At 34.8% G+C, this 12,196-nt stretch overlaps 2 protein-coding genes across 3 annotated transcripts; both read right to left on the bottom strand.

Moving 5' to 3' along the window:
• Positions 1 to 3,870: 3,870 nt before the first annotated feature.
• Positions 3,871 to 6,875, bottom strand: LOC140046323 (uncharacterized). Its single transcript, XM_072090925.1, has 6 exons — positions 6,694 to 6,875; positions 6,216 to 6,386; positions 5,496 to 5,621; positions 4,940 to 5,042; positions 4,142 to 4,174; positions 3,871 to 3,981 (listed from the first exon to the last, which is right to left on the bottom strand). Exons 1-6 carry the CDS (start codon positions 6,752 to 6,754, stop codon positions 3,963 to 3,965), a joined length of 513 nt encoding a protein of 170 aa, XP_071947026.1. The 5' UTR covers positions 6,755 to 6,875; the 3' UTR covers positions 3,871 to 3,962.
• A 450-nt stretch (positions 6,876 to 7,325) lies between these two features.
• LOC140046320 (uncharacterized) lies at positions 7,326 to 12,178 on the bottom strand. Of its 2 annotated transcripts, none has more exons than XM_072090922.1 (8): positions 11,935 to 12,178; positions 11,016 to 11,462; positions 10,790 to 10,901; positions 10,382 to 10,441; positions 9,779 to 9,832; positions 9,073 to 9,156; positions 8,483 to 8,542; positions 7,326 to 7,553 (listed from the first exon to the last, which is right to left on the bottom strand). In XM_072090922.1, exons 1-8 carry the CDS (start codon positions 12,017 to 12,019, stop codon positions 7,478 to 7,480), a joined length of 978 nt encoding a protein of 325 aa, XP_071947023.1. In that variant the 5' UTR covers positions 12,020 to 12,178; the 3' UTR covers positions 7,326 to 7,477. The 2 variants fall into 2 exon arrangements, with proteins under 2 accessions (XP_071947023.1, XP_071947024.1); XM_072090923.1 differs by having other exon boundaries at positions 10,790 to 10,898.
• Positions 12,179 to 12,196: the final 18 nt, after the last annotated feature.

The following is a 12,196-nucleotide window of genomic DNA, read 5'->3' as shown; positions in this document are numbered from 1 at the left end:
CCGAACATCGACCCGCTGATGAATCTTGTTGCTCCGACTTTCCATAACCATGTCCATCGATCAACACAAGACCCACCACCACGAGCAGAAGTACGCAGAAGAAAAAGTATGTCATGTTCGATGTAAAACGTTATAAGCAGGTCTAATCTTAATGACCACTGCCTTTAATTGCGTCCAGTGCTTAAATGGACACAACAAAGTGTTTCACAGTGGGCCAAATAAGTTGTTGAATGGCTGCGAACAGTGCGCGTGGAGCAAGGTGTTAAATAAAAGGCTTTATCTGAATTGGTGAAGGTTTATAATAATTTGGCGAATGAAAAGGGACTGAACCATTGTTCAGGTGACGTAGGGAAAACAAAGAAAATGGGAGGGTACTAATAGGAAAACACGCCTATCAATTTCTATTAACTGCCTCACACTAATGAGGTTTGTCACCTGTGCTTGGGAACATAATGATTAAGTGGTGCGGTTCTGATTTATGATGTTATAAGAAAAGTGTAATTAAGACAGTTCATTAGATATGTGCTAGTTTGTTTATAAATTCTTATTATGTAATGCGTGATATCATTTTTTCTCTATTTACTATTCAATATTATTGTTAATAATGTTTTAAATAAAATTTAATAAATACCGCTGCATATTTTGCTTTTTTTTTAAACAATTTAATTTATATGTGTGTAAAAAAGATAATAATAATAATATTGTATCCGGTGTATTTAATTAATCTAAAGTCTACACTATCAAACAAAAAATGTGATGTGCCTAAATATGGACATGATGATGTATGTCATATCACTACCATATTTGACCATATCACTACCATATATGGACACATCACATTTTTGTGACGCATAACGTTTGATAGTGTAGATAGAGCTTAACGTTTTTATTTTTAACATTTTGAGCGAGTTCTGTTTACACGAATATATTAAAAATATGATGTCTATTCTGTAGTCTTTTTCCATTTTTACTCAGCGGTTACGGATTGACCAATCACAAGCGAGAGTTGGACTAATTATTGATTTTGATTGGTCAATTTGCTTGCGTTGCGACTTATGTTTGTTACGTTGCGTCATAGTGGAAACTAAGTTGATTGTTATACGCACTGACGTTTGACGTAATTCGTGTTTTAAAAAAAAAACATGAGTTTATCCTAAAACATAGAGCATAACCATTATGATGTCTTGAATGAAAATAATATTTCGTTGTATCGATTTTATTGTTTTTCTGATCATGACGTCATTCATTTTCAAACATTTTTTTTCATCGAAGAACATATACAGGATACTGGTTTGTTAAACAACTTAAACGTTATTTGGTAATAATGGATTAGACTTGTCACTCAAACACCAGTCAATAAGGAACCAGCATGGGGGATCACTTAAAAACCACTTTATCTGTTGTTTCTGTGTATTACGTTATGAACCTATGTATTTTAAATTGACTTAACTGATTTCTATGAAAACCGATGCCCAGTTTATAATTCAATGAATGAAAGGCCAACGCACGGTAATACGGGAATTAAGCCAGTGAGATCACACCGTTTGGACAGGCCTAAAGTAGTGTGAAAACATAGCCTTGAACTATAGCAAAAATACATATAAAACAAATTGCAAAATATGTTATATTTATTATTGGCAGTAGGCCTGCGATATTATTACATTTAATATGTTTTCATTAAGGCAATTCAACGTCATATTTGTGGAAGGCACGTGCGATATTTTTATTTTATACAATACTGTGACACATCAGCGAAAAGGCATATGTTGGCAGGCTATTGCAAATATTACTCTCAACGTTATTAATATTAAGTTAAATATCCGGTATTCACCACCCACCCACCCAAAACTGTCGGTGGTCTAACCTTAAATATCTTGGTTGAAATAGATGTTAGTACAGTAGCCTATATACGTGTCACCATCTATATATTTCCTTAACAAAATTGAGCGAGTCAGAATAATAACGATGAAACGACGACAAATAAATTAGCATACAAAAAGCTACTCTATGCATAATAAACAGGTGTACTATACAGACGAAACATTATAAAAGGTCTAGTTCGTTAGTATTACGAAACTAGGTAGGCCTAGTACACCCGAACTGTTGCACATGCGCATTTCATAGGCTGAACACATTAAAATGCACTTATTAAAGTAATCCAGGTCGCCAGAAACTTGTCCTTGTGCTTTTTTTTTGAGGACCATTACAAAATCGACAATTTGAGAATTTACGATTTGTTTCTGAATGTTCATGTTTAATCGGAACTAAGGTCAGAAATTGAAATGTGCCCCCTGAGAAAAAATAAATAAAACGAAAGAAGGTGGATATGATATTCTAATAAAACAGTTTGTGTTTAATACTGTTACAATGTGTGACATTATTGGGGGTATGACTATGAATCTATTCGTTCTTGGATATCCAGGATCTCACAAACAGAATCATGACATTAATCATTTGGCTTTCCATACTTTGTTTATGGATGTGGGAGACTGAGATCGACTACCTGGGATACACAGAATATAGGCTGGGTTGATAGTGACAATATAGGTTGGCTTGTCATCATTTTTAATGGATGGGGGGGGGGGGAGACACTTCCCTGCCTGCCAGAATCTACGACTGGATTACCGTATAGTTCCTTGTATTTCTCATTAATACTAATCCTAGTATTTGTTTTGTATAGAGGGCATAATAATACAATGAACATTTGATTTGATTTGATTTGATTTATTTCGGCATCATAGGCCTATACATGTCTTAAGTGACTTATCAATCTTGAAGTTTTATTTCTATCAGCTAGCGACATTATAGTTTTCTTATTGTTTTCTTGTAATAACAAGAAATCGGCCCTTTTATTTTAATTTTTAACAATTATTGTATCAAGACTAAAAGCCTATGCACAATTATAACGTCAAATCATTAATATGAATATATAGATTTCCAGGTAATACCATTTCTAAAATGAGGCTAAAACATTAGAGGTAGACGTAACATCATTAAAGGGTCCTCTTGGGCTAGAAAAGTTAATCTCATTGGCACCCATTTTGAAAAAGATCTGCTCTCGTTTAATGTCACAAATATAATTTAACGATTTAATGTTATATTCGGAGAATGTTTCATTGTGAGATTAATCCGCATATGGGACGAAGCGGTCTGTGACGTCAACGTTAAGAAAAAAAAGTAGGTTTCAGGTAGGATTGTATGAATTAGTTTACTGTTCATTGATAAAAAAAAAGATAAATGTATTTTTAATGAGATTTGGTCGAGGATTACATATAATCTTGTTAGTCATCAAAGGTGTCTATGACAAGGTTGCGTAGAAAGTAGAGTAAGCGTGGTTCCCACTAGGACGCAACGTAACGCAACGCAATAACGTATAAACGCAAAGTGCTGTATTGCGTAATCATAAGTGGGAACCGACGACGCAACATTGCTGCAACATCGCAAGTTTGATTTCGCAGGCGGGGGCAAACACAATTGTTAGAAGGGCATTTTCTTCGTTGCGTAGGTTGCGTTACGTTGTTTCACTAGTGGGAACCAAGCTTAAGACACATGTGATCCTGTGGATGTTGGCGCCAGAGTTTTTGATGAAGAGGTTCTTCTTCGACTACGTAAAACAAATTTGTTGATATAACGGTTGGCATTAGTGTAGTAGCAAAGTATGTATGTGTGAATGCTGCTAATCTCTGTCTACACTATAAAACTAGTTTGACAAAAAAGTGTGATATCATACCATTGGGCACGTCACACTTTTTGACAAACTAATTTGATAGTGTAGACAGAGCTTAACTCTAAAATTAACATAATTCAAATTTGCCTGTAATACTTGACAGAAAATGCATGCCATAATTATTTGGCGGTACAGTACAATCATAATCAGAATTTAAAAATTAGTCACAGTTTATTGGTGAAAACAAAATGAAAGAATAAATGAATAAATATTTCCGAAATATATACTTTTGATGTCACTCTTCATCGTCTGATCTGAAAATCAGATATAAAGATACATGTAATTACTATAAAAAAAATTATCGGTAAGCTTTTATCGGATAGATTATTATCGGTTATTAATTCATTTATCGGATAAGTAATGGTTGGTTTTTGGCTGTGGAAACATGACCTAAGAATAATGTGTTTTACTCACAATAGACTGTCCTCATCATCTTCATTTAATTTACTAAAATAAAAAAAAAACAGATTAGAAAAGTAATTATTTCTTTTAAAGATAATTTTATGAATTTGGATAAGTCTACAGAATCTGTTTGTTGTTGCAAACTTAAGCAAACGAGTTTGGAAAGAACAGTTTGCTAGTTTAGCCCAAACTACAGAAATCAAGTTTGCTGAAGTCACCTTCTTGACAAACTATAGTTTACTGATGTTGGTTCTTCGAAGTTTGCTAAAAAAAGGTTTGGTAAAATGTACTCTAGTGTACACTGTTGTTTTACATGATAATTAGCGTGCAATTATTGTTTGGCAGCCTGAATTTACAAAGGAAGGACATTTATATGCCAGCACTAGTAGATAGATGTAATCATCAACATGGCTCGTGTTGGTACATTTTACCACAACCACACAACTACCATCATAAGCCCAGAGCTAGCTTTCTCCTCTGATGGATCCGCTAGAACAGCTGTAGGCCTAAAGCTAAGTTTTTAAGGTTTTGTCCCAAATGGCGACCAACATGCGTAGGTCTAAAACCTTACTTTTCTAAACTATCACACTTTATGTCAAATGTCATGTTCCCATATATGGACATGATCATATTTGGGCATATCACTACCATATTTGGTCATTATTCCGTTCTTCCAGTACATTAGTAAATAGTAATCTTTGCTGGTAATTATTAGGCCTATATCATTTATCCATGATATAATCAAACAGGTCTACTATGGAAATAATTTGCATCTTGTGATCGAAATAGATTGGCAATAGATTTTCTTACTTGATATGAGCTGACACAAGGTAATATACTAGTGGAGCTCCTAAACCAATGAATAAAATAACACCAAAAATACCGATCAAAACACCAACAACCAGCCGAAACGCTGTGAAAGAAAGTATGATTGACATATCATAATTGTTGATTATAATATTTAGGTTGTTTATTTTTGTTAGTTAAACGTAGTTAACACTTCACATTTAGAAACTTTATTTGTTGAAATTCAATTAAAAGAAAAGTTCTGAACAGGATAAGCGAATATGAGAATATGAGGATAGGGCTCTCTCTCTCTCTCTCTCTCTCTCTCTCTCTCTCTCTCTCTCTTCGCAGTCCTTCAAACGCCGAACTGATTGGTTTCGTGTGTTGATATTGTGTAAATGTTATAAGAACGGGTTTGTTTTTTTCCTGGGTGTCTTTACGGGGTTTATCGTCACTACGGTACTAATCTATGGGAGAGTATTTTTGTAGTTCAGTTGGACTTGGCCTCGGACTCGGTAAGGGGTCTCGATTGACACATAGGCTTACTATCTAAATAAACATTTAAAAAATACTCTCATACTTCCTGCCTTTTTTGCATCCTCTACTTTTTTCTTAGTCTCCATTGCAATCGTTTCATTTTTTTCTCTCTCCAACTTCTTCGCCATTTCTACCTTTCTTTGAATAGCCGCCTTTTCCAGTGCTGACACTGAAAATAGTGTATTACAAAATAACAATACTGGTAGAGTACCATCATATAGAGTACCATTATTAAATGCAGTGTCCGGTAAGAAAACAAATGGTAAATTTATATGTTTTAATTAAGCCAAACAATAAGAATTTATATTACCCAAACCTAAACATGCCTTGCCGTGCGCGACACGTGCCTTGAGTTTTACACTTACGTTAACGCAACTGAACTACGCTATGCAAATGAGTAGAAATTTTGACGTCATCCGTTAAGTTAAAATTTACGTGCGACACATTTTACTTGTTTGCTGCTTTTAAACGGTTCTTAATCACGTGGGTCAGTGTAAGTTTATACTAAGTATTAACAATGCCATTTCATTTAATGGGAACTCTGTCTACACTATCAAACTTTATGTGACAAAAAATGTGATGTGCTCATATGGACATGATGATGTCATATTACTACCATATTTGGGCATATCACTACCATATTTGGGCACACATCACACTCTTTTTGTCAAACTAATTTGATAATGTAGACAGCTTTACTGTAGAAAAGCACACTAAATAAATAGGCCTACAAAACCATCAAATGAAGAAAAAAAAATCTTACTTGTTGGTTTTGGTGTTGGTTTTGGTTTCTTTGGCAAGACACCAAAATATCTTGCGGTACCCATGTCTTTTTTACATTTTGCATCCTCTTCTTGTGTCAATTCCGGTTTTTCACGATAACACACATTTATTATGAAGTCCTTCATTTTTTTTCCGAGAAGCCCTGGGCGAGCTACAAATAAATAAGTAAATATCATATTTCATTTTCATGTACAGTAATATCATTTAGGGTATGTCTAGGCCTAGGGCCAATAATCTAAATATATAAATATATATCAATAAATAAACCTTTTTGAGTGTATCGAATGCTTGATTTAACTCTGGCTATTAGGAAGGGAGAAACTTCGTCCTTGGCCTACCTATAGTGTAAAATGGTTGGATGCTAATAACCTAGTAGACTAAGGGCTCTAGCTAGGCTTTTAGGCTCCTAACTAGGACGTTACATTCGGCTTATTTCATTTTCATAAACGCTGACTCACCAGTAGGCATAGGTATGTGTATGCAAAATATCAAAAGGTACATCATCCAACAGGGTTTCATTTTCTTTACTTCTTTTAGTAGATTATTAACTTTTCATAACTTTAAATAATACAGTACTACTAGGCCGGCCCAGGCCTAGGGTGAAAATTTAGGCCTCTAAGCGTCATTTGAAACAAGTGCGTAAAAACTACAGCGAGTGCGTATTGTTATTTCGCGTTTGTATTCCCGTATTCCATATAAACACACGTAGTACAGACGCGTGCTGAGGGCCGGAAAGAGAGTGAACAACCAAAACACAGCCAATTATCGGTTATCAGGCGATTAATTTTAATTAAAAAATACAATGCGCATTTTCAGTCATTACCAAACAACCAGGTGCACAACGCAACCATTTTTCCTGCAGTTCAAATGTTCAAACATTATCGCACTTATTCGATAATTATCCGATTTGAATAAGATATTATCAGCAGGCAGTTCATTTTTCTCGAGTGGAGGCAGTTTATCGGTTAATTTTTATCGGTAATTATCGGTTAAGTTTTGGCCGCGGAACACGGCCTAAAAAGGAAAATATTAAATTCCCCTTAAAAACAATAACGACCCCCCCCCCCACCCCCTAAAAAAATAAAATAAAAAAACAAAAACAAAAATACACTAAGAGCAATGCTATGTTTAATTTCAGTTAAAATATTTATATATCTACGATTTAGCAGTTTATTCTTCGTTTCTCTAACAACTAAACTAATGCCAGTTTTCCTCATTCCTTCCTTCCCTCCTTCTAAAATGTCATTCAAATTCTAAATATTCATTATCTTTTGGTCGCATCGGTGTTTCATATATATCTTCAGACCGACTATGTGACCTGTCAAGAAAAAGGCAGTAAGTTTGATTATATGATATGAAGCTAGTGCATATTGCGATGCTGATAAAGACATTATTACATTTTTTAAATTGAATAAAACTGATTTCTTATTTCTTTATGTGACAATAAAAATGTGATGTGATGGACATAATGTCATATCACTACCATATTTAAGCATATCACTACCATATTTGGGCACATCACATTTTTTTTGTCACATAAAGTTTGAGCTTAAAAACAGACGAAAAGACTCATTGAACAGGTTGGCTTTCAAAATATCTTCTATGACGATATCCCCTTCAATGTCATTTATGCCAAGAATCATGGATTTGGATTTCGATTTTGTCTCGCGTTGCACGTATTTCCATTAAGTGTTAGCATCAATTTTGACATCTTTACCTAACTTCAGTTCTGTCTACACTATCAAACTATATGTGACAACAAAAATGTGATATGCCCATATATGGACATGATAATGTCATATCACTACCATTGGGCACATCAAACTTATTTGTCAAACTAGTTTGATAGTGTAGACAGAGCTTTTTAGATTCAAATGTTTGCTAATGCTACTTTAATCATGGAAGTTGTTTTATTTGGTTCCAAGATTGCTTATCTTTTCTTCTCTGGTGGTATCTATTTCATTTATTATGTTTTAGATTAATTTTTTCTCTTGCATCTCTATTTATCCACTCCTTTCTCTTTATTCAATTCTCTTTGCGTAGAGAAAAATCTTGTCAACACACTCTTTTAAATCCTTTTCAAATCAAATAGCAGGAGCATTCAACGGGACTAAATTATGTATTACGTCACGTCATTTCGTCAAAAACTGGTAATAAACTCAACGTATGTGAATATTTCCTTCTTAACTTCTAGTAAAATTGAAAGCTGATCACGTAACAAAATCGTGATGATAACATTCTACTTACCTTTGGGCTGTCTTTGGTATTGGCGGCGCAGGTCGCAAGTTAGCTATTTCATGTTCTTCTCTGGGAAAATAAAAATAAACTATTTGAACTACTTTTTTTCATAAGTAAAATCAGTTGAAACTTACTCATATGAAGTAGTCATTTGGAATTTAAAATTACTTTAAGCTTGGTTCTCAACACAGACGTAACACAAGCAATGAAAAACTACAGTTCGAATAATCCATCGCTTGTGATTGGTACGTTGCGTTTACGTCCTTCTGCGTAGCCAATGGAAACCAAACGTTATTAGCATTAAGCTCTGCCTACACTATCAAACTTTGTGTGAAAAAAAATGTGATATATGGACGCGATGACATCATATCAATCACTACTATATTTTTTGTCAAATAAATCGTGGTTCTCACTAGCGACGCAAAGTAACACAACGCAGCGATGTTTTGCAAAGTGCTGTAATGCGTAATCACAAGTGGGAACCGACGAATTCACGCAGGCGGGGGGAAACATAATTATCGGAAGGGCATGTTCTTATGTTGCGTATATTGCGTTACGTTGCGTCGTCGCTAGTGGGAACCACACTTAGTAATATTTACCTGATTGCCTCAACTTCATCGTCATCTATATAAATTCCATCTGAATCATCGACAATTTTGTCGTATAGATCGTCTTCCTCTTTCCTAAAGAAAGTACAGATGATTCTGATGATTTCTTTATAACTTTACATGTTGGTCGAGTCGAGTGGTCGAGCGGTTAAGGTATGGGACGCCGCACACCATAGGGTTCAAGGCACTTCTCGACAAGTATTCTCGGATAAGGACTTCCTACTGGAGGTCCAGTGTGCGTATCTGGCTCGTGTGCACTTTATAGAACCCAGTAGGCCTACATCTGAGCTCGCCTTGCCAAGATACGAACTCGTAACAGTCCTTTGATCTTATGTCTGGCTGGTACAAATACCAACAGTGTACTATTGTACATATTCTCAGCGGCTGCCTCGTCTGCTGATGTGGCGTGGACAGACGAAAGAGCGCCGTTTGATGGCAGCACTCAGTCACAAAGTGACCCTCAGTGGTATGTGTCGTTCACACCTGTGGGAAATTCAGCCCAGTAGGCCTATGCTGCAAGTCGCAGTTTCCCCATTTACATATCACAACAAAGTAATTTTTGAATTAAAATGAAAAAAATGTCTTGCTAATATTCATAATTAAAATCGATATTGATATATTAATTGTATATGGGTAGTTTTTTTAATATGTTTACATTTTATCTTTCTTCTAAACTTCTAAACAATTAAACAATCACCTTGTTCTTTTTATTATGACGTATTTATTCGGCTTTGCTTCCCTTGGGTTGCGTCTAGAGAAAAAAGCTGTCAGTTATTCAGAATTTTAACAAAAATGATTATAAAGAGCTTTGCCACTACCGACGACCAAGTTAGGTGGTAATGTTTAATTTATTGTGCACATACGGGGAATTGGGATGTCGCTCTATTCGACACTCAGTTTTGAAGGTTTGGTCCCAGGCGACGACTAAAATGCGTAGGTCGTAGATTATCACAAACAAATATTTATTATTTCCAAAAAGAGAATTATATATTTGAGAGAAAGTGTGTTTAAAAAAGTATTTTATGTATATTAAATTTTAGAAGGTAGCCCTAATTTGTTTTTATAACTATTTATTCATAAATGTTTAGGGGCTGAACTTGATTAGTTTTAACTAATTTTTTAGCCCTTCCCTTGATTATGTTTGATTTATGTTACAATGTTTATACTTTATATTTTTGGGTAAATAAAAGAAAGAAAGAAAATATTACAGAATAAATACTATATTTTAGGCCTACAAAATAAAATAGATTTGATTGGTTTAATAAAAAGAGCTTTGACAAAAAATGAAAAAAAAACTAACTTCGGTAAAGTTGGTTTTCTGTCGCTGATCCATTTCGCTTTTCCTATACCGTCGTTATATCTGTAAATAAAAATGTAAAAAAAATCACACAAATTAATAGCCACTTTCAAGTAGGCTATTTCATCATTTCCTGTAGCCAAAAATTAAGAACATACAATAATTAATCTTGACAGTTATCTGCTGATGAACGTGGCATCATCATCGACAATTAATAAATGAATTCTTGTATGTTTTATACCGAAAAAAGTTATACGTTTTCATTTTTATGTACATAATACCAATATAAATACGAAATCACTTAAAAAACGTCACACATTCAAAGTAATCTGAAATAGGTGGTAAATAAAACCTTACAACTTTTTAAAATGCTTATGAATTCATGAAAACAAAATGGTACGTCACACTTACTCAGTGTTGGTAGTAGGCATACATAGGAAATATTTGGCAACAGAAAATATTCCAGCAACGGCGACCGTTGACGCAATACCTATCAGAATCCCTATCAATAATTTCATATCTGCTGAAAAAACAAATAGATTAATTACTCCTGTTTAAAAAGTGTTATGTTTTCTATGTAGGCCTATTTATTTTTTCCATAAAGAACAATATTACTTATAAGGAGAATTCAACTTACTGTTACAATCTTTTCTAATCTCTTCCGCTTCTATTTTCTCCATCATCCTCTTTGCTTCCAAATCTCGTACATTTTTTATTTTACTAAGTATAGGCCTAGGACCTACATCTTTCATTATTCCACTACTATGAACTGTTTTAAGCCGATCAGGCGATGCAATACGCGATTGTGGGTACGGTTGCGGAGGTTGCACCCTTTGCTGTTTTCCACCCATAACACTAACTTTTCTGTCGTACAGTCGCTGTCTTCTTCTGTCTTCCTTTTGCCTTCTAACTCCTCCTCCTTTAGCTGGTGCATTCTTCCTAAGCTGTTTTAATTGTTCTAAAATCTGTTTTACTCGTGGATCTACAACGCGGGTATTTTTGGCTGCATGTTGAATAGAATTCGATGCTGCAGGTGCCGGTCTTGGTATGGACTGTTTCTCTGGGCTTAGAGGACTTTTGATTTCTGAATATAAAAAAAAAGACATGCGTATGACGCAACAAACGACATAAGCCCCTTAATGTTAACTAAGCCTAGGGGCCTACTGTTTATACTGTACGTTGATAAGCCATACACTATAGGCCTATATACTTTTTAAAGTTATCACTGTATAGGCCAAACAACTTAAAAATATACTGTAATTGTCATCAGAATAATAAAAACCGAATCACGACAATTCTTCTCAGTATAGGCCTAGGCTAAAGTGTAATGCTTTTGTTTCTTCGCCATGCAAACATTGTAAATTCCAAATTCTTTACTGCCTAGGGAATAGGCCCCTAGTAGGTCCTACACCAAGGCCCTTGATATAATTTACACAGACATAATTTGAATATGGGACTGGCTAAAATAATACGCATGCAACCTTCATTTATGTTAACCGAATTATGAACGAATACAATTAGGCCTAGGCACCTAGCGTGTATTTGAAGGTACTCACCCTGTCCGTTTATGACCTTGTGAAATTGTATAGATAATACCAAAAAGACCAAGCACTTTGACATCATATTTACCGACTTCCTCATCGCAGGAAAGGGTTCGAACTACATCACCATAATATCTATATAAATTACTTTACTGTAACTACAAATAGGGTCTAACTAGCCTAGCCTAGGCCTACATACATCTTAAATCATCTGCTAGAAGCCTATGTTTTTGTGTCAGAGGATGTTGTTGCTAACTTCCAGCGTTATTCGAAACAA

This window comes from Antedon mediterranea, chromosome 4 (genome assembly GCF_964355755.1).
Source record: "Antedon mediterranea chromosome 4, ecAntMedi1.1, whole genome shotgun sequence".
In the NCBI taxonomy this organism is placed as follows: domain Eukaryota; kingdom Metazoa; phylum Echinodermata; class Crinoidea; order Comatulida; family Antedonidae; genus Antedon; species Antedon mediterranea.
The sequence above is the reverse complement of the archived record's forward strand: the minus strand, read 5'-3'. Positions and strand labels throughout refer to the sequence as shown.